This window comes from Prosopis cineraria, unplaced genomic scaffold (assembly GCF_029017545.1).
Source record: "Prosopis cineraria cultivar Desert tree isolate PC_DT_omini unplaced genomic scaffold, ASM2901754v1 PC1102, whole genome shotgun sequence".
Classification (NCBI taxonomy): Eukaryota; Viridiplantae; Streptophyta; class Magnoliopsida; order Fabales; family Fabaceae; genus Prosopis; species Prosopis cineraria.
In genome coordinates this window covers 3,267-23,390 of record NW_026556427.1, presented here as the reverse complement: position 1 = coordinate 23,390, position 20,124 = coordinate 3,267, and the positions used below count along the sequence as shown (strand labels likewise).

Below are 20,124 nucleotides of genomic sequence, written 5' to 3'. Positions count from 1 at the left end.
TCTTCAATTTTCTGTCATTTTAATTTGATTTTTATTCAATCTCTCTTAAGGCTGTTACCCACCCAATGATCAACCACCAATCTTAGTTTCTGACCATCAACACAAAAAATACTGACAAGTCAAAAATCAATTTGGATGCCTTCACTGAAACAAAATCAATTCAAATTTTCTTTTGGGTAAAGATCTAATTTGTATAAGAAATGAGACCAGGATGCCTTCACTGAAACAAAATCAATTCAAATTTTCTTTTGGGTAAAGATCTAATTTGTATAAGAAATGAGACCAGGATGCCTTCACTGAAACAAAATCAATTCAAATTTTCTTTTGGGTAAAGATCTAATTTATATAAGAAATGAGACCAATGAGATGCAACCTCAGCAGACTCCATATATACAAAGTTTCAGGATGCAAAGGGTTGGTGGTGTTTGCACATACACCCTGGGCACCTTGGATGTCGATAAATGCTCCGGCCATATTTCCTCATATCTGCCTTCTGACCTTCCTCAATCATCTTCTTTACTTTGTTTTCAAAGGTACTCCATCCTATAGTATCATTCTCCGACAAAATGGCCGCCAACCTCTTCTTGTTCGGCCTCAAGGTAGGAGCATGACCACCACCATAATAGGTCCTAAATCCAGATACCATTGACGAAAGTTGGCTTCCAGAGTCAGTCATGGCAAATACATCAGCAGTTGCACAAGCTATGAAGTCCAGAGCAGCCAGCTGCATGCATATATTCATTTACATCAAACATGAATCTAGTATTTGAGTAGCTTCATATCAGATGAAAGCACTAAAAGGCCATTCAGAGCATAATTTTCTTGCATTCCTTTCTGTTCTAGATATTTTGCTGTACTAAGATATGATATTTAAGATTCTCCTTATTAACATTTTATAAAATTAGCAAAGCTAAAACTTTAAGGATGTGATATGTATATGAATTTTAATTCATATGAGATGTCATAATTAAAATAATGTGATCTTGTGCTAAGGATCTTAGATGCTTTTCATCTAAAATATGTAAACCAAAATGGAATGCATGAATGAGAACTGACAACCAAGGCCCTTGTTACAACTGAGATAGAATACCTACTTACCTGGGAGGAAAAATTCCTGAAAGGTGCTAGTTCACTGGGTGATAGCAGATTTTCCTTTGTGACTAAGTTGGGATAGAGTCTAGTGAAGGGATTCATCCTTGAGTCTCCTCCATATACATGGGAGCCAGCCAAGTATATGTAAGTTCCACTTTTGAAACCAAGACCGGCCAGGACAAGTGCTGCTTCTTCTGGTGTCAATGGGCATCTTCCCAACTTCCTCAAATCCGTTGGAGATATAGGGCTACAAAGATCAATATTACAAGTTACAACATAAATGCTAAGCGCATATCACTAGTATATCGATCAAAACATAATGTCATGGAAAACATAATGAAGAAAATGAGTTTGAAACGTACAGTGATTTCTTCAATCGCTCAAGAAGAAGAGGGAAATGTGTTTCTCTGTAGGCTCCAAGTTCCCTTCTCTCATCTTCCCCACCTCCAAATTCACATAGGGAATAGGCTACCATGTCAACTTCAAATCTTAAGTGCAACGCAAGGTATTTGGTTGAGCCTCTAGCTGCGTCATGATCTTCACTGTTATGGATGAACTTCCCCAACAACTGTTTATCTAAATTGCTTCTCTCAGCATTGTATTTCCTAATCCTTCTGACCAACAATGAACCAACTTTTTGAATTTTTGGCACAAACTTCAGAGCATGGAAGTTGCATTTGCACCTTAGCCTCTGCAATTTTTTTCAGCCGTAAGCAGAAGGAAATGGATCAAAACCAAGTCAAAGTTTGAAAAACTAGACTGAAAAGCAAGCTTAATGACCTGAATATCAGAAGGAAATGGATCAAAACCAAGTCGATTTCCATATCCAAGGAAGTGAACAACTCCATTTCTTTGAAGAATAGGATGCACAATTTTAATGTAGTCACTTGCTGTTGCTTCCTTCACAAGATCTGAATCTGTAATCTAAAATGCAAAGTATTTATTTACTTTGTTATAAAGCAAGTTCAATCTGTCTTGATATTCAATAATATATAAGATGCTGAACCTGGCTGCCTATTGCTTCCATATCCAAAGATTTCAAATGAGCTGGGAGTTCCTTCACAATATTAATTTCATCCTTCATCATATTCATGAAGTAATCCTCCTGATATATGTCACCAAACTGGCTGCATATTGTGCATCAAACATGTGAATCAATAACTCAAAAATATTTCTCATTTGAAAAGGCTATAAAGAATGCCGTTTCAGATTTTATTCTAAGGCAAAAACGATATCGTACCTAGGATCATTCCATACATTACTGTAAAGAAACTTTGGAATAACTAGGGTTGCGTTGAGGAGATATGCCACAGCTACAGCATTGCAAATCTGTAATTACTTTGGCAATCAATCACTTCCATTGCTGAAGAATGAAGATATTGAAAATATGCCTCAACGAGACATACATGATTATAGTGTCCAGAGATCCTATTTAACGTTTAGGATCCAAACTTTGCTGTATCGGATTACCCATGATAAAGTACTGTTATATCTAGCAAAGTTAGAAACTTTTCAAATCTACCCTGCAAAGTTAGTTTAGTTTTTGGCTATAACATAGACTAAGCGATTAAATTTCTTGTCAAAAGTTCAGTTTGATTAATGCTAAGCCAGATCAATTATAGAAGCTTTATCTGTATTTGTAAAAATTAATAATATGGGAGTTTATTTCTGAACCTGAAAACCAACGCACTAACTTCCAATACTTACAGCAACTCGTTGTTGATTAAGTCCTCCATTTGCACTGGCTAATATATAGCCATTAGTTTTCACAGATTTCCCTGTTTCAGAATATTAAATCATTGTTGATAATATAATGAAGGTGAATTGATAATAAGTCACTGTTCAAACATAATATCTCTACATATAACAGCACATAGATGACCATAAATTGTATATACCTGGATAAAAGACTTGATGTTTCAGACAACAAGCAAAAAGGGACCGTATACCTTGATTACTCATAACTTTTCTGTCTGCACAAGGTTTCCATAAAGATGCCTGCCGATATGGTTCCGCCCAAAAATTTGATGATTCTTGCTTGATCTCCCTCTAAAGTATTGTAAGTTTCAGCAATTAGCCTAGCTAAGCTTGGTGGAAACAAACTAGAACAAAGAGAACTGTAACTTCATCCAACGGCCAACATGCACAAAATAGATGGAAAATTTTGATGCAAACCTCTGCAAGGGCACTAGAAGCCAAGTTTAGAAGCCGATCGTACATCTGTACTGGTGATTGTCGCTTATTGATGTATGAAATTCGATCCTGATAATAGCAAAAGATGCATCAGATGTCATATATCATGACAAGGTTAAAGCTGGTGTGATGACTATTTTTGACACAAACAAAGTGAAAAGACTACATACTAATATTAACACGGTCTCAGTTACATCACTGTGCATGTTCTGTGGTTACCAGAATCAAAAATAACGCAGATAGATAATCTGAGAAAGTTCTACCTGAAAGCCACTTGAGTTATTATTGGCTGCACCGTGTTGGTGATTTGCAAAATCAAAGAAGGAGACCATTAGAGAATCAAGAAAGAGAAGGCAACTCATGAATCCAAACATGACAAGAATGGTCCTCAAGTGCTTTTGGAGCCACAAATGTTTTTTGCCAACATAGATTCCCCTACAAGAACCGTACTTTGAAGAATCACTTCTCAACCCATGAAGCAACAACGTTTTTGAATTCCAACGGCAATGATCACCCCCTGCCATCCTCCTCCAGTTGTCTGAACATCTAGTCTGGTAATTATCCTTCATTCCTGATGCTATTTCACCTTTCTGGAACTCTGGACGGGGACTTCTGGGAGATCTTTGTTTACCCATTATACCATCAGTTTAAAGACTCATTCTCGCTTCGTCCTATAGAATAAAAAGTCTAGTTCTGTTCTGAGTTCTCTGCGTCTGCCACTTGTTCTAAAGCCGACCCAACAATCCATGAGAGTAGAAAAGGAATTGTTCAAGTTTGGTGTCCAAAAAACCAGACGAAAGCAGAGCTTGCTCGTATGAATTCAAATTGAAGCGAAGGAGTAGGTGATAGGAATGAGTGAAATGGAAGCGAAAGCTGAAAACTCAACCATGCATAGCGAAGCAGCCTTACAGAAGAAGGTTGATGTGTGAAATAGCAACTTCCCACCAAACAGAACAGACACTGTGGTGCCATTTCCTGGGTTTTCACATTCGAATCAAAGGCTCACGCTGCGAAGAAATGTTTAACAATTATGAAAATGGGTATTTCTTTAATGTTGGTTTTCGATTTGGCGGGTTTACACTCAACCGTTGCCTAGGAAAACCGTTAGCCTTGTTAATATCATTATTATTATTATTTTTGGGAGGAATAAATGTAGTTGGATAAATAGACAAATATTAGATACTATATTTTCGCGAAAAAGATGGAAAATTAGAAGGAAGTTGGGGCCTCCGTATGGTGTCAAATTTGACCTAACGCTTGTTGCCGTTGCATGGTGAACATATGGAGGACAAGATGTGAGAAAATTTACTCAGAAAATGATTTTCAGGATAACAATATTGTCTTCTCCTGCAATTAGTAAATAATCAATAACCTAAGGTTTTAATCTAAAATCAATCACCTAACCAAAAGTGATGTTAGATATGAAGTTAAATGAAACCTTTCAACATTTAGGTGGGTTAAACTTGATATTGATGACTTTGTTAATATCAACAATGATTTCACTTGTGGAAGTATCATCGAGCATGAGAAGGGTGATTGGATTAAGAAATTTTCTAAATATCTTAATTATTATCTTAGCATGATAGGTTAGCAAAGCTCATGGGGATTTTGAAAAGTCTCAATCTTTGTTGAAATGATAAACTCTTCAAAATTAATGTCTGTTTTGATTCAATGGAAACTTTTATTACTTTTTTAGTATAACTACTTTGAAAAACATTCACTCTTTGAAATTATTAAGAAAATCAGAAATTTTACTATGGAAAATTAGGTTATAACTATTAATCATGTTTATAGAGAAGCTAACAGATGTGTTAATTTGTTTGCCCACAAAAATGTCTTAAGATAACTTTGATATTAGGATTCTTGATAATCTCCCGCTTGATTGTAGAAATTTTATAATTATAAATATAATTTGATATTTATCTCTTTTACATGGTTTTATCATGGCCTTGTATTAAAAAAATTGGCCTAACTAGTATTCATATAACTTTATTTAATTTTTCACGTTGAATGATTCATGTGTAGAATTGGACGATACATTAAACTATTAGGGAATAAACAGGATATCATATATTTTTATTATTAATATCAATACAGTCACACAATTCGCTTTTCATGTAGCTCAGGAGAAACATGTTTAGCATATTATACAATTTATAATATTGAGATAATGTAACTTTTAGTCTTTTAAATTTATCCTAATTATTAATTTGATCTATTAAATTTAATTTTTATTAATTTAATTTTTTAAATTTACTTTAATTATCAATTTAGTCCTTATTCTTTAAAAATAAGGTAATGTTATTAAAATTTGTTAATATTAATTATAGTCATATGGATTAATAAAAAATTATAATTATTTAGGTAGAAAAAGAAGACTCTGGAATTTTAAAAAATAAGAGAACAAGACATAGTGTAAAGGATTATATTGGTAAAAATTAAATTTATTTGATGGTTAATTTGTTCTCATTTAACTACATACACATGACAATTCATCAATATACTTTATGCATTAAATTATTTTAGAGTTAAAGGGCAAATCTACATAAAAAATAGTTGGCCAGGGGCCCCCAATATTATAAAGTGAGAAAGGAAGTATAAATACTTATAACGTTATATGAGTGGGTGCAGAAGTAACCAAATCATTAATTTTGTCCTAACTACTTTACTTTACTATGTTAAATGCTGATTGTGTATGCCACGTGCCAATTTTTCTTGATGTGGACTAAAAAAAAAGCAAAAGTACATATAAAATGGTCAGCCAAGGGCATCCAGTAGCTTGAAGTAAGAAAAAATGGTAAAAATATCTATAACGTTATAAAATTGATGCAAAAGTGACCAATTCATTAAATCTATTAAATGTTAACTGTTCAGTTGATACCTAAGCAAAAGTTTATCATTTTTCACTGACATGAATAAAAAATATTCTTAAGTGAAATTTTATAAAAGTTAATCAGCCATCGTACAAATATTACGTTAGAAAATGTCATTTTGCTCGAGCATCAAATTAAATTACTCGCTTCTTTGTAGTAGTGGTAAAATCATTTAAAAATTTTAAACCTATCATAAATGAAATTACTTAAGGTTGCGACATTATTCTTAAGATAGGGTGGCATAGGAGGTGTGCTTAGTCTTAATTTTCAATTGTGCACAACCTATTTTACTATGTTGAATCTCAAGTTTTGACATATTGGTTACTATTACACCTACTAAAGTAACATTTTTTTATCCACATCGATGAAAAAATAGTTAACTTTTGCTTAGGTGTCAGCTAGACAGTTAACATTGAAGAGATTTGATATATTAGTTATTTTTACAACAATTTTAGTAACGTTGTGGATATTTTTTTTCACTTTATATTATTGGATGCCCTAGCTCATCGCTTTTTAGGTATTTTTATCTCTTTTTTAGTTCAAGTCAGCAAAAATTGACATGTAGCATACACAGTCAGCATTTAATACCGGAAACTAATGCCATTAGGGCAAAGTTAATGATTTGTTCACTTCTACACCCACTCATGTAACATTATGGGTATTTATGCCCCCTTCCTCACTTTATAATACTGGGTGTCCTTAGTCGACTATTTTTTATATAGATTTGCCCTTTAACCCGTTATTTTAAGGGTTAATTTATGTTTTAAAACTTAAAAGATTCACAAATAATTTAAAAAATATAAAAAATTAAATCGATAAAAGTTAAATTAAAGGAACTAAATCAATAATTGAGGCCAATATGATGATCAAAAGTTTCATTATTACTCATAGAGTCATAGTATTAGTAATACATGTCAGGTTTACATTATACAACATATATTAATGATTTCACTATTAAATTTACCATAAAAAAAAACTAGGTTTCGATCATTTTCCTTCATTCGTGTTCACTAGTTCTTTGTTTTTGGTTTTTCAAGCCAACTTTCTGACGTCTTTTTTTTTTAAGCATAAAGTAAAACAAAAAAAGGAAGAGCATGCTTAATTTTATGTTAAAAAAATCACCAAAACTGCGAATAAAACTAATTGCATGCTTGAAACAAATATGTAGGAATTTTTAATGACTAAATTTTATGTGACTTTAATATTTAAAATATAAATAATAAAAGCCGGATTTTTCAGGGAAGTTACGTGAAAATAATATTCTTTCCATTTAAAGTTTAGCTACAAGTTTTAAGAAAAAGGGGTGGTAAAGCGCATTTATGGGAATCCAACATTTTCACAGTATCATTAATCTTATAGACACATACATGCACACACACACTTATATATAAGTGTATATATATTATTTCTCAAGGTAATTTTTTTTTTTCAGGGAATCCTTTGGCCGTCAATTATGATACTAATCCTTTGAAAAATTTAAATATCATTTAAAAAGTTAACTTTTTTTAAGTAATACTTTCTTTGTACACCTTTAGGAATCAAATTATGAAATGACACTTAAGAGGACATATTGCTACCATTCATGTGAGACTCACTTGTAAGAATTTTCAAGAACATTTAGAATATTTTATTTCTGAACAGAATAATCATTTTCAAGTAGGGTTCGATTGATTACGTATTAATCAATATTTGATTAATTGGTTTAAGGTTATTGATAAAAAAATTTTTTCTAAGTCACTTTATTTTTTTTTGTTCAAGTTTTTTCTCTCTTTGTCTAACTCACTTCTTTTTTTCTTTCTGAATTTCAGGAGTAAAGGCTCATCGGTGCCAAGCGTGAGGGAATGCTAGATATTTGGTAATTAGATCTATACACTTAACGTACTGATTTTCATTCAAATTTTATTTAAAAGAAGTGTTCATATTTAATATTTAATTATATGTTGATCAAAATTAACATTGTTGAAGGACACATGTGACTAATAAAAAAAGTGTTGGTTTCCAATTATCTATTTATAATGATTTTTTTTTTTTTTTTGTAAAACGCACAAATGACAGGCAACAGCTGGACAATAAGTAAAACGCCTAGTGGATAACACTAGATTTATCAGCCGAATGATAGGGTAAACACTAATTACATGAGTTTTACCCTCTTTCATTTCCATCCAGAAACGAGATAGGAAAAAGATTGGACTGCTCTTAAACAATATTAAAAAGACTATTTTACCCATCCAAGTAAAGAAAAGTAAGAATTAATATGCCATGTGAATAATAAATTAATTTTTTTAAATTACACCATCATTTCCTTTAAATTTTAAAATATCACATTTTAGGTTGAATTTAATTTTTTAATATTTTAATAGAAATTTGTAGACAGTTTTTTCTTCGAATATGTTAGGTCTTAAAGGTTTATCTAGGCCAAATAAGTCTCATAATTCAAATACCATTAGCTGAAATACTTCCAAGTTACATGCTATTAACAAAAATTATTACACTGGTGATGGAATTTGAATCACGCTTTTTTTTTTTTGAAACGGAGCATGGTTACAATTTTAATGGAGAAAATGCACTCAACAAGTCAATTTTATGAGTATACTCTAACAAGGATGAACCTGTGCCTACCAAGGCCCATTTAATTCATCTTATTAAATTAATTGGGTTTTATATATTGTCGTTTTATCTTTAATATAATTACCTTTATATAAGAAAAATAAGGACAAACCATAAGTCAATTTGTTTATATCTATTGCACTTGAACTTTATCATAAGTAAAATTATAGACTACTATTATATTTAACTAGATGACGACATGGAAAAAAAAAAAATCAAGTGTTGACATTTGATTGAAAAATAATCAAATGGACTCAAGTGTTTTTCTTTTTTTTTTAAAAATAAATATAATATATTTTTATAAAAACATGCGAACATTACATAATTACGTAACTTGAATAAAAACTTGAAAAAATGAGCTAATTTATAAATAAATTAACAGATTGTTTTTATTAATGAAAAAATTATATTGATAAAAAATAAAAATCAATTAATGAATATAAAATGATATTTCTATCAATAAAAAATCATAATATTATATAATAAAGATTTCTCTTGTAGAGTTGCAGTGTAGTAACAAAGATTTTTTATATTGGAGTAATGAGTAAATGTGTTTCCACTTTCCAAAAGTGACTCAACGGAACGGAATGTGGGTTTACCTGTGGGTAAGTTAGGTATCTGGTTCCAAGGCAGCATGGTATTCGGCGTAATTGTGGGAAACAGTGGAGGCTCTTTCCGACAATGTAAAGCAGTGGTAAAAGGGGTCTCTGGCTTGGGCATGATTGGGAAGAAGACCAGAACTCAAATGCCGTAAAAGAAAGAAAATATGTTTTAATAAAATTAAACATCAAAACGGAAAGGAAAAAGGAGAGCTGGAGTCACATGGACTTGTCTTCTCTTGCTGGGTCCTCCATTTCCTGGTCCTCTTTCACACCATGATCTTCTCCTTCTTCCTTCCTTAGATTCCTCTTTCCCTCTTCCCTCCTCCATGGCCGACGATAAGGTACTCTTCCGGATTCTTTTGACCTTCTTCTAATACTGATGGTTGGTTTGTTTGCTGAGAAATCTTGAGTGCCCGTGAGAAAACCAAGTGGAAAGTCTTGTCTTTTGATTGCTTAGGAGGATGAATCTGGATTGTGTACTGAATTAGGATTTTTTTTTGGAGGCTTATTCTTTGTTTCATCATTTTCTTCTTCCGCACAGCAAAGGCGAGATTTAGGGCTTTTGGTTTTTTGGGTGGGTTGTTGGGAATTCTGATGCCCTGTTCACATATTTGGCTTTTGAGCTTAAAGGAAGTATGACTTAGAGGAATAAGTCCAGTTTCTCGTTGATCTGTGGTTTTCCATGTTGTTTCGAGATCTCCACGTCTAGTTTTTTCCTCCGCAGAAGCTTTCTACTGGGTTCTGTTATGCTTTCTTGTTTGCTGCTGATGCTTCTAGTAATTCATACTGATCGTGAATTGGGGTTTAATTTATTCGGCGTTGTTAAATGATGCTCAATTCGTTATGGGCTTTTAATAGCTTTTACCGGATCGTGCCTGCTTTTGTTGTAGCCACCATTTTACTGTCTTCAGTTAATTATACTTTGCCAATAGTTGTTGCGTATGTCACGATTTGTTCTCATGTTCAACACGTTGTGTTCCTATAATTCTTGCCCGGTGTTTACTCTAAGATTGTTATTTGAAGTTGGTGTCACTAAGTTATCGTTTCTGACCATTTACTAGCTTAATTTGTCCATAGTAGTTTTATATTATCATCAGCTTTCTACTAGTATTTTCCTAGTATTCCTTATGGCGTGTTCTAAATGTGACACTTTGGCAGGAGATGTCTGCCTCTGTCAACGGGAATGAGTCACTCACCGGTCACATCATATCTACAACAATTGGAGGCAAAAATGGGGAGCCCAAACAGGTACTCTCATTGTGACTAATTTATTTTAGATGTTTTCTCAACAACTGGTTAGAACTGGAACATGCATATTTGCGTGTTTTTTTTGGAAATAGATGATTATACTTGTGACTCTTGCTAAATCTTGGATCGAAAGTTATAATGGTTTTGCTGCGATTTTTTTTCTGTAGACCATTAGTTACATGGCAGAACGTGTTGTGGGAAATGGATCATTTGGGATTGTTTTCCAGGTATTCTGTTACTATAATTCATAGCAGTTGCAGTTTAGACCTTCTTTGCCTATTGCTGATATTTTCCCTGTAGGCAAAATGCCTAGAAACTGGTGAGGCTGTGGCCATTAAGAAGGTTTTGCAAGACAGAAGATACAAAAATCGTGAACTACAGTTAATGAGGGTGATGGACCATCCAAATGTGATCTCCTTGAAGCATTGTTTCTTTTCCACTACAAGCACAAATGAGCTATTTCTGAATCTGGTGATGGAATATGTTCCCCAGAGCCTGTATCAGGTCATAATGCATTACACCAATGCTAATCAGAGAATGCCACTTATTCATGTAAAACTTTATATGTACCAGGTATGCTTCAAATCTTCTGATTATTGGAAAACTTCTCTGATTTTCACACTTCCTGATCAAAATCTGCTTTGAGATTACAGATTTTCAGGGGTTTGGCTTATATCCACACTGTTCCAGGAGTTTGCCACAGAGATTTGAAGCCTCAAAATATACTGGTTCGCTTAAATATGCTTACTGAATAAACATTGAGTTTAGTTTTTCTTTGGGCTCTAATGTCATTCTGTGTATTCTACAGGTTGATCCTTATACACATCAGGTTAAGCTATGTGATTTTGGAAGTGCCAAAGTGCTAGTATGTTGACTTCATTCTATAATTAATCAAAGTACTTTGAATCTTTTTAAATAATATATGTATAGTTGCATCTCTCACCTTTCTTACACCATTCTGACTCATTTTTCACCCCAACCAAACGGGCAAAAATTTAATATAATTATTTCCCCTAATGATATTTGTTTCTCCATTTTTTCGTTGAGATGTTCCTCTAGTTACCTTGGATTCTTGTCTGATCAGGTCAGAGGGGAAACTAATATATCATACATATGTTCACGCTTCTATCGAGCTCCGGAGCTTATATTTGGTGCCACAGAGTATACTACCTCAATTGACATCTGGTCGGCTGGCTGTGTCCTAGCTGAACTACTCTTAGGCCAGGTCTGTTTCATTGCTTTCTTTTGATTATAATTACACGAATTCAGTCAATGTATTGCAAAATTGTTGTGGATTATTTATTATTTGTCTCTACATATTGCCTGATGTCAAAGTGGAATTTTTGTAGCCATTGTTTCCTGGTGGAACCGCAGTAGACCAGCTTGTGGAGATTATAAAGGTGAAATTAATGCTAGAACATTTCAGCTTTCTAGATTCATGCTATTTTTGTTTCAAGAAGTGAGCTTTGTTCAATTCTGTATTATATTGCAGGTTCTTGGAACACCCACCCGTGAGGAAGTCCGTTGTATGAATCCCAATTACAATGATTTTAGGTTCCCGCAGCTAAAAGCACGCCCATGGCATAAGGTTTGCATTTTAAAATGATAATTATGTAGGTATAGAAGATTCCTATATATTCTAATGGTTCATATCTGTGTAGATATTTCACAAAAGGATGCCTCCAGAAGCAATTGATCTTGTTTCCCGGCTTCTTCAATACTCTCCAAGTCTTCGGTGCACTGCGGTGAGTGTGAACGCTCCTATTGAGATATGTCATAGTTCTACCCCCCATACACCACTCTCTTATTTGTTATCAATCTGATCAATTAATGTTACTATCTATTCAAAAGAACAGACGGCATTACAGTTTGTGAAGAATTTATTTTTCTTTTACAGCTAGAAGCATGTGCGCATCCTTTCTTTGATGAACTTCGAGAACCCAATGCTCGCCTGCCAAATGGTCGTCCCTTTCCATTATTATTCAACTTCGGACAGGAAGTAAGCTTCCTTATTTTTCCCTTGTTCATCTCAGCATTTATCTAGTAAAATGCTACCCCTAGTAGTTTCAAGGCCATGGATTAAAGCAATGCAAAGATATTGATTATTTTGCCAAAAAAAAAAAATGAAGCTCTGAAATCCTTGACAAGTCTGAACGAAGATTTATTCAACAGGCTAATCATATTGTCAGAACTGTCTGGTGATCTGACTTTTATGTATTCCTCAGTACAACAACCCCCCCCTTGGGGGGGTTAGTCTGTCCATAGAAGACTCACTTGGTTTTGCAATGGGATGACCACACACACACACACACACACACTAGCTTGATTGGGATAACTATACGCTACTTGTGACTAATAATTCAGCTCCTTACTGTAATGGAGTGGATCTTTGATAATCACACACATACTTTGCGTGTTTACAGTTATCAGGAGCGTCTCCAGAACTTGTTAATAAGTTAATACCAGACCACGTGAAGCGGCAAATAGGGCAACAATTCATCCACCTTACAGGAACATGATGATAAGTTTTGGGCAGAGTCTAAGCTAGTTGTTGAAGTCAACAGGAGCACCATCTTTTTGTCTAAATTACCATATACCGCGGCCTGCCTAACCACTCAAGACCTGGTTGCTGTGCGGCTGCAATTGATCCATCAGTCTACATATAGCTTTTGAATCCTTATTTGGTCGTGGTGGATCTGTATTTCCTCAGGCGTGTAGCCCTACCTTTACCTTCCTTTGTTGTTTCTTTGTATACGTCTACGTCTCATAGTATGGTTGGTTGGCGCCGAATTGGTCAAATAGCCTTGTGTCCGGGGAAACTTGAACCCTTAGCTGGAAGGAGGGTCCCAGATGTAAAGGATCTTAATGTTAATATGTGGCTGACTCGTAATCATGCAAACATGTTCCTTGTGAATTGTAATGCTATCTGTTTTTCCTTTAATGCTGCTCTCTATTCTCCTTATATTTATGCCGTTGCCAACTATTGTTATGGTTATGTTAGGCGTTTGTGTTGCTTGACTGCTCACTATTTTTCCTCGTAGGCCGACGTCAAATACAGTGAGTTACTAAGTTGTTCATGTTTACGTGAATGCCACCTGTGTTTTAAATATGAGGCATTTCTAATTAAAACACGTCGATGAAGAAAAATACTTATCTACCTGTTAGAATTTCAAGTTCTTGTATTTTTGTCAATCTTATCCTTATTTAGTACTACCACTGATAATTAATTATTTGTTAAGTAAGGGAGAAGTAATTTTGATTTATTTTTAAGGACATTCAAAAAAATTATTAATTGTTCTTGTAACCATCCCAAGTGCCTCATATTAAAACATAATTTTACAAAATACCATATCTTATATTTAAATCTTAGCAGAGTAATGGTATGATATCTAATAGTGTAGTTGGTCAGAAGAAAGATATCAAAGAATGTCCCTTTGAATTAGAGTTATGTTTCATTTTCATTCATTATTTTTTCTCTCCTAAGGTATTATATGCTTGATTTTATAAATGTAAAAATTTAAATTATAAATTTATTGGGATGACTGAAAATTTTAAAATCCCGTGGTGTTATTATAACTTATATTTAAATAAAAACAATATGATAAAAAAAGTAAAAAAAAAAAAGACAGTATAGACAAATCTCCTAATTTGCCACGTAGTCAAATAGACGACGTCGTTCAAAGGCAGCCATCTTGGGCTCCGAGGCGTCCAAGTGACAGTAACACGAATTTTCGCGCCATGAGCGAGCATTCCCAGACGCAGTCTAAAATCTCCAATAATTATTAACTTTCGTAAAAATCCAACACTACTTAGGCCCGTTAACGACCTCTGAATCTCCACCGTCAACTGGTAATTATGACTCAAACACGATTATCAGACGAATGTAACGGGTTCAACCACTACTCGTCCAGACCAGAAAACTTGTAACTAACCACACATAATCATGGCTGTTGGGGACTTAGCACTGTTGTTTAACCCAGAGACCAAGCGACAGTGTCTGCCACGTTCTTAAATCACGAGTTGTCTACCTGGTCTTACGATCTTTGATTCGATTTTAATACTAATTTTCTTAGTTGTTTCCAACTTCATTTCTCTCGAGGCAGCACAAGAAATTCCAAAAGGAGTTGGTTGCTTTTTGACGCTAAGCACGGCAACGTAACTAGAAGCTCAGCAGTGAAGATCCCAGTAAAAAGTTTCAGACCTTTTCGGGCCTCGGCTTGATTTGATTTCTTGTTTAATGGAAGATGTGAAAAGAGTTGCTTGTTTCGTCTTCTTTCTGTGGAAATGGTTGGCTGCTGCTGGTGACACTGACAGTCTTCTTTCACCAAAGGGTGTGAACTATGAAGGTCTGGTGTTTTACTGCCCAAGTCTAACCTATTTCTTACTTTTCTTTCTTTCTTTCTTTCCCAGCCTTCTCATTATCAGCCTATAGTTTGATGACAAGTATTGGTTTATTTGTAACTTGGTTCAACTCTGCATTTTTCAGTTGCTGCTTTGATGTCAATGAAGAATAAAATGAAAGACGAATTGCGTGTTATGGATGGTTGGGATATCAATTCGGTTGATCCTTGTACTTGGAACATGGTCGGTTGCTCTGCTGAGAACAATGTTATTTCGCTGTAAGTGTTTACAATTTCTACTCCTTATGTTAGTATGAGTAGAGTTTAAATTTTTTATGTACCCTTTCTACTATCACTTTTTTATTGGACTTGTTAATTACTGGCATCTCTTCTTCAACATAAATTGATGTTTTTTCTTATGTGTTACCCGCGGCAATTCGCCATTTGTCAGGGACATGGCCAGTATGGGTTTATCTGGAACGCTGTCTCCCGGAATTGGAAATTTGAGCCGCCTCCGAACACTGTAAGTGACTTTTCTTGTCTTTCTGTTTTTGCCATATTGCAACAGAAGAAATGGTCTATACATACTGTTTTCAAATGTGAAAAAATCACGTGCCTGTTTTAATTACGATATCTATGAATGATTAGTATCAGTTGAAAAATGTGCTATTTGATTACTCCATTGATCAATTTCAACCTATCTGATAACCATGGGACTTCAAGGGCAGTTGTCACTTTCTATTTTTTGTGGGAGGGGTGTGCATTGAGGCAGTGATGCTACTGAGCCAGTAGGCTGGTGGTGGTGGTCCAGTGGCTTAGCCTTCAGTAATCAGTACCTGGCCATGGGTATGGCTAGTTAATTAGATGATCAGTATGTTAGATTTGGCGTTTTCTAAGTTGAGCTATGGGTAACCCCTGCATGGGATATCAGGACATCGTGTGCTTTTCTGGAATTAAAATTTGTTTCTTGCTTTCCCTTCTAATGGCTTTTTGGGCTGTTAGAAATTGAAATAAGTTTGAAATACTATATATTGAAAAAGCCTAGTTTATGAGCTTTTTTACTACTGACCATCTTTAAATTTCAATGTGGTCTGTGCCTCTTGTTTCCTTGGTTTATTTCTCCCTAAGATTGTCATGTTAAGCTTAAGTTGTGTTTGTCACCTTGTAATGAAGGAATAGAAAAATATAGATGAAGAACAATGAGCCTTCATTAATCACTGATTTAGCTCCCCCAATTTACTGTTTTAGGTTGTTGCAGAACAATCAATTATCTGGATCTGTGCCTGCTGAGGTAGGAAAGCTTTTGGAGCTTCAGACTCTTGACCTTTCTGGTAACCAGTTTGTTGGTGAAATCCCTAGTTCTCTGGGCTTTTTGACTCGTCTTAGTTACTTGTGAGTGTTGTTCGACATATATAGATAGGATAATAATATTCTTAGTACCTATTTACTTCATTCCTTATTCTTACTCTAACCGTGTGCCTCCTAATCCATTCATGCTAAGTTTTTCAGGCGGCTTAGTAGAAATAAACTATATGGGCAGATTCCTCAACTCGTTGCAAATCTCACAGGCCTTTCATTCTTGTAAGTGCTCTTCTAAATTTGCGTTATATTTTCCCTCTTTGATTCTCTCAGTAAGATTGCTAAGAGAGGTATACTTTCTAGGGACTTGTCATTCAATAATCTCAGTGGTCCCACTCCAAAAATTTTAGCAAAAGGTTACAGGTGAGAAAATTTTACATTTTTTCTTTTTAACAGGATAAGTTCTGTTACTCTTATCTCATTATACTCACAAGGCACAAGTCCTAATTAGTTTGCATGCATTAATTATATTTAGCTAGACATCTGTTAATGCTTTTGGAAATCAATTCTCTGTCACTGTTAGCAAGATCTGAGATTGGAAGCACTAAACTGAATTGGAACAAGTAAAGCTGACTAATATATGCAACTTACCCCATGGCAAAGACTAGAAGTCAATGAGTACAACATCCCTTGTTAGGGAATCCAAGAAACTTGTAGAAAATGTTAACTGCTAAATAGTTTTGCAATTTTATGCTGGTATTGCACTAATTTGTTAAATATGAAGACTAAGATCAAGGGTGGGGCCTTGAGTTCCATGGAAAAAAACATAGAGCCTTGAGAGGATTGATATTTATTTTCATGTGGAAATAAATCATAGATAATTGTTTTAACCTTTTGTTACATGCACCTCCCTTGTTTCTTACATTATTTGATGTTATGCTTGTTTAAACATAGTATTTCAGGAAACAACTTCCTTTGTGCATCTTCATCACCCCAAATTTGTATGGGCGGTTCAAATCCACTAAATGGTAATATATATTTAACCTGCGTCAAGTCAAATTCAAACGATGGGTTGAGTGGAATACATATAAATGACAGTTAAATTGCAGAAACTGGTTCGTCACTAGAAGCTGGTAATCATCACCATCGGGTGCTATCTGTTGCTATTGGCATTAGCTGTACATTTTTAATTTCAGTAATGCTGCTTGTCTGCTGCGTGCATTGGTACAGATCACGCATCCTGTATGCCTCCTATGGTACTTCCTCAAATGCACTTATGGTTATTTTTTTATCTAAATTTGCTCATCTCTTGACCAAATGTAATGATTGAAATATGCAGTAAAGGAAGATTATGAATTTGACATTGGTCATTTGAGGAGGTTCTCCTTCCGTGAATTGCAATCTGCTACTAGTAATTTCAGTCCAAAAAATATCCTAGGTCAAGGTGGATTTGGTGTTGTCTACAAAGGATGTCTTCCAAATAAAATGACGGTGGCAGTGAAGAGGCTGAAAGATCCCAATTACACTGGAGAAGTGCAGTTTCAAACTGAAGTTGAGATGATTGGCTTGGCAGTGCATCGGAATCTCTTGCGTCTCTATGGATTTTGTATGACATCTGATGAGAGGCTGCTTGTTTACCCATACATGCCTAATGGCAGTGTTGCTGATCGCTTGAGAGGTTTGTTTCATGTTGATTCATGTCTATATTTTGTTGTATAAAAATTAACTGTCAGAGTAGGTACCTGCCATCTTGTAGTTTGAAGGATAAGAAAGCTTTAAGTTTCAAACTAATGAAATTTAACTAATCTGATTTCATGGTGAAATTAGGAGACAGATTTTCATGTGTATTTTGATAAAGAAGTTGGTAATTAGAGGCAAAAATCATTTCTTTCCAAAATATAACTGGTGATATATCATGATCTTAAATGATTGTTTTATTGTTTATCTGGGAACATGCGTATAGAAGATCTTCCTGTTTAAACCTCCAGCGTGCATCTAGGTTAAATATTGAACACACTTGTAATCGCCATATGTGAAATCAAAGTTTCAACAGATTGTACAGTTTTGTTCTTTCTGTGTGTTTTTGTTTATTTTATTTGATTTTTTTCCCAGTTGTCTGCAACCTATTTTGCAGACACTTGCCGTGAAAAGCCATCATTGGACTGGAATAGGCGAATGCGTATTGCTCTTGGGGCAGCTCGTGGGCTTCTATATTTACATGAGCAGTGTAGCCCAAAAATTATCCACAGGGACGTTAAGGCTGCAAACATTTTGCTAGATGAAAGTTTTGAAGCTGTGGTGGGGGATTTTGGTCTTGCTAAGCTCTTGGATCAAAGGGATTCGCATGTCACTACTGCAGTACGAGGCACGGTAGGGCACATTGCCCCTGAGTATCTCTCCACTGGGCAGTCTTCTGAGAAAACTGATGTTTTTGGATTTGGCATATTGCTTTTGGAGCTCATCACAGGGCAGAAGGCTTTGGATGCTGGAAATGGTCAGATCCAGAAGGGAATGATTCTTGATTGGGTAATTTGCTTCAGTTTTGTCCATATTATTGAAACCTAGGTCAATCCAGCAAGTTGAACCAGTTAACCATTGAACCAGTGTCTTGACTGGTTTAATGAAATACTTTTTTCATGATCAATTTGATTGGTTTGACTATAGTTTTGATCATTAATTCTTGAACCAATGCTTTGACCAGTTTGATGAATGATTTGTTTTTTAGTATCTTAGTTTTGTCTGTAAGCTAAGTTTTAACAAGTTATTTCCCATCCTAATTCTTTCATCACATTGGCCGACTTTTTGAGCAACTACTTGAACTTTCACAGGTTAAAACCTTATTTGAGGAGAAGCAACTGGAAGTGTTAGTTGATAGGAATCTGAGGGGACGTTTTGATCCAATAGAGTTGGAAAAAGCAGTGAAGCTGTCTTTACAATGCACTCAATCACATCCCAGCCTCCGGCCAAAGATGTCAGCAGTCTTGAGGATACTGGAAGGCCTAGTCGGACAGGGCCAACCGGAGGAGGAGTCACATGGAAGAGCCATTTATGATGAAAGGAATTGCAGTTTCTCCAGAAATTATAGTGATGGGCATGATGAACCTTCTTTTATTATTGAAGCCATTGAACTTTCTGGACCTAGGTGACCAGCACAATGTGGCCTGTTCCTTTGTCTACTCCTAACAAGCAACGTCTTGCATGAAGAATTTGGTCATGGCATTAATAGCATGCCTAGGCATTATGGGATTGAAAAGGTGACTACGAATCAGGACCACTGATCAAAAGCATGGAAATGCAAATGCTGCATTAGCCCTTTTACAAGATCACAGAAGATACTCATTGGAGTCTCTTTGATTTATTTCCCCTGTCCCCACGTTCCAAACCTTATCTAATTTTGACCCAAACAACAAACAAACATAACCTACTTGACACTGCGTCTGAAGTTTAACCCATTTCAAATAGACGTGACCAAGCATGTAATTTGTATATAACTATGAAGTACCGTCTGTCCCTACCTAATAACTTGATCATGTGATATGTCTTGGTATTCTTGAATGTTTGGGAACATTAACATATAATTTCTAGAGGGAGAATGGCAGATAGGTCTCAAGAGGAGGACTAATTAATTCAAATTAAGTTCCAACTAATTTTAAAGTGTCAAACTTTAGACTGCATTTGGTTTGAGAGGAGGGAAAAGGAGGGGAGGAGATGGAAGGGAAGGGAGGTGAGGGGGGGGAGGGGGAGGGGGATGGGAGCGGAGGGATGGATCCCCCCAATTTTTTTTTTTGGGGGGGGGGGAGGTAAAAATTCCCCTCCCCTTCCTCCCAACCAAATATAACTTTAGGGATTTGCTATTAAGTATGAATTGAG

The 20,124-nt window shown here is 35.1% G+C and overlaps 3 protein-coding genes across 4 annotated transcripts; 2 read left to right on the top strand and 1 right to left on the bottom strand.

Annotated features, from left to right (window-relative positions):
• Positions 1 to 292: 292 nt before the first annotated feature.
• On the bottom strand, positions 293 to 4,144 carry LOC129299264 (O-fucosyltransferase 8-like). 2 transcript variants are annotated; one of them, XM_054937723.1, is made up of 10 exons: positions 3,549 to 4,144; positions 3,268 to 3,354; positions 2,991 to 3,141; positions 2,800 to 2,870; positions 2,333 to 2,421; positions 2,099 to 2,219; positions 1,873 to 2,016; positions 1,455 to 1,783; positions 1,099 to 1,339; positions 293 to 724 (listed from the first exon to the last, which is right to left on the bottom strand). In XM_054937723.1, the coding sequence occupies exons 1-10, from the start codon at positions 3,918 to 3,920 to the stop codon at positions 401 to 403; spliced, it is 1,929 nt and encodes a 642-aa protein (XP_054793698.1). In that variant the 5' UTR covers positions 3,921 to 4,144; the 3' UTR covers positions 293 to 400. The 2 variants fall into 2 exon arrangements, with proteins under 2 accessions (XP_054793698.1, XP_054793699.1); XM_054937724.1 differs by having other exon boundaries at positions 3,042 to 3,141; positions 3,549 to 4,143.
• A 5,385-nt stretch (positions 4,145 to 9,529) lies between these two features.
• On the top strand, positions 9,530 to 13,556 carry LOC129299263 (shaggy-related protein kinase eta-like). Its single transcript, XM_054937722.1, has 12 exons — positions 9,530 to 9,708; positions 10,526 to 10,615; positions 10,783 to 10,842; positions 10,916 to 11,188; positions 11,269 to 11,343; positions 11,424 to 11,480; positions 11,700 to 11,840; positions 11,965 to 12,015; positions 12,108 to 12,203; positions 12,277 to 12,360; positions 12,513 to 12,614; positions 13,039 to 13,556. The coding sequence occupies exons 1-12, from the start codon at positions 9,694 to 9,696 to the stop codon at positions 13,132 to 13,134; spliced, it is 1,140 nt and encodes a 379-aa protein (XP_054793697.1). The 5' UTR covers positions 9,530 to 9,693; the 3' UTR covers positions 13,135 to 13,556.
• A 1,095-nt stretch (positions 13,557 to 14,651) lies between these two features.
• LOC129299262 (probable LRR receptor-like serine/threonine-protein kinase At5g45780) lies at positions 14,652 to 19,809 on the top strand. Its single transcript, XM_054937721.1, has 11 exons — positions 14,652 to 14,961; positions 15,102 to 15,234; positions 15,407 to 15,478; positions 16,204 to 16,347; positions 16,465 to 16,536; positions 16,618 to 16,677; positions 17,209 to 17,282; positions 17,364 to 17,510; positions 17,594 to 17,932; positions 18,389 to 18,780; positions 19,083 to 19,809. Exons 1-11 carry the CDS (start codon positions 14,853 to 14,855, stop codon positions 19,398 to 19,400), a joined length of 1,860 nt encoding a protein of 619 aa, XP_054793696.1. The 5' UTR covers positions 14,652 to 14,852; the 3' UTR covers positions 19,401 to 19,809.
• The last annotated feature ends 315 nt before the right edge of the window (positions 19,810 to 20,124 follow it).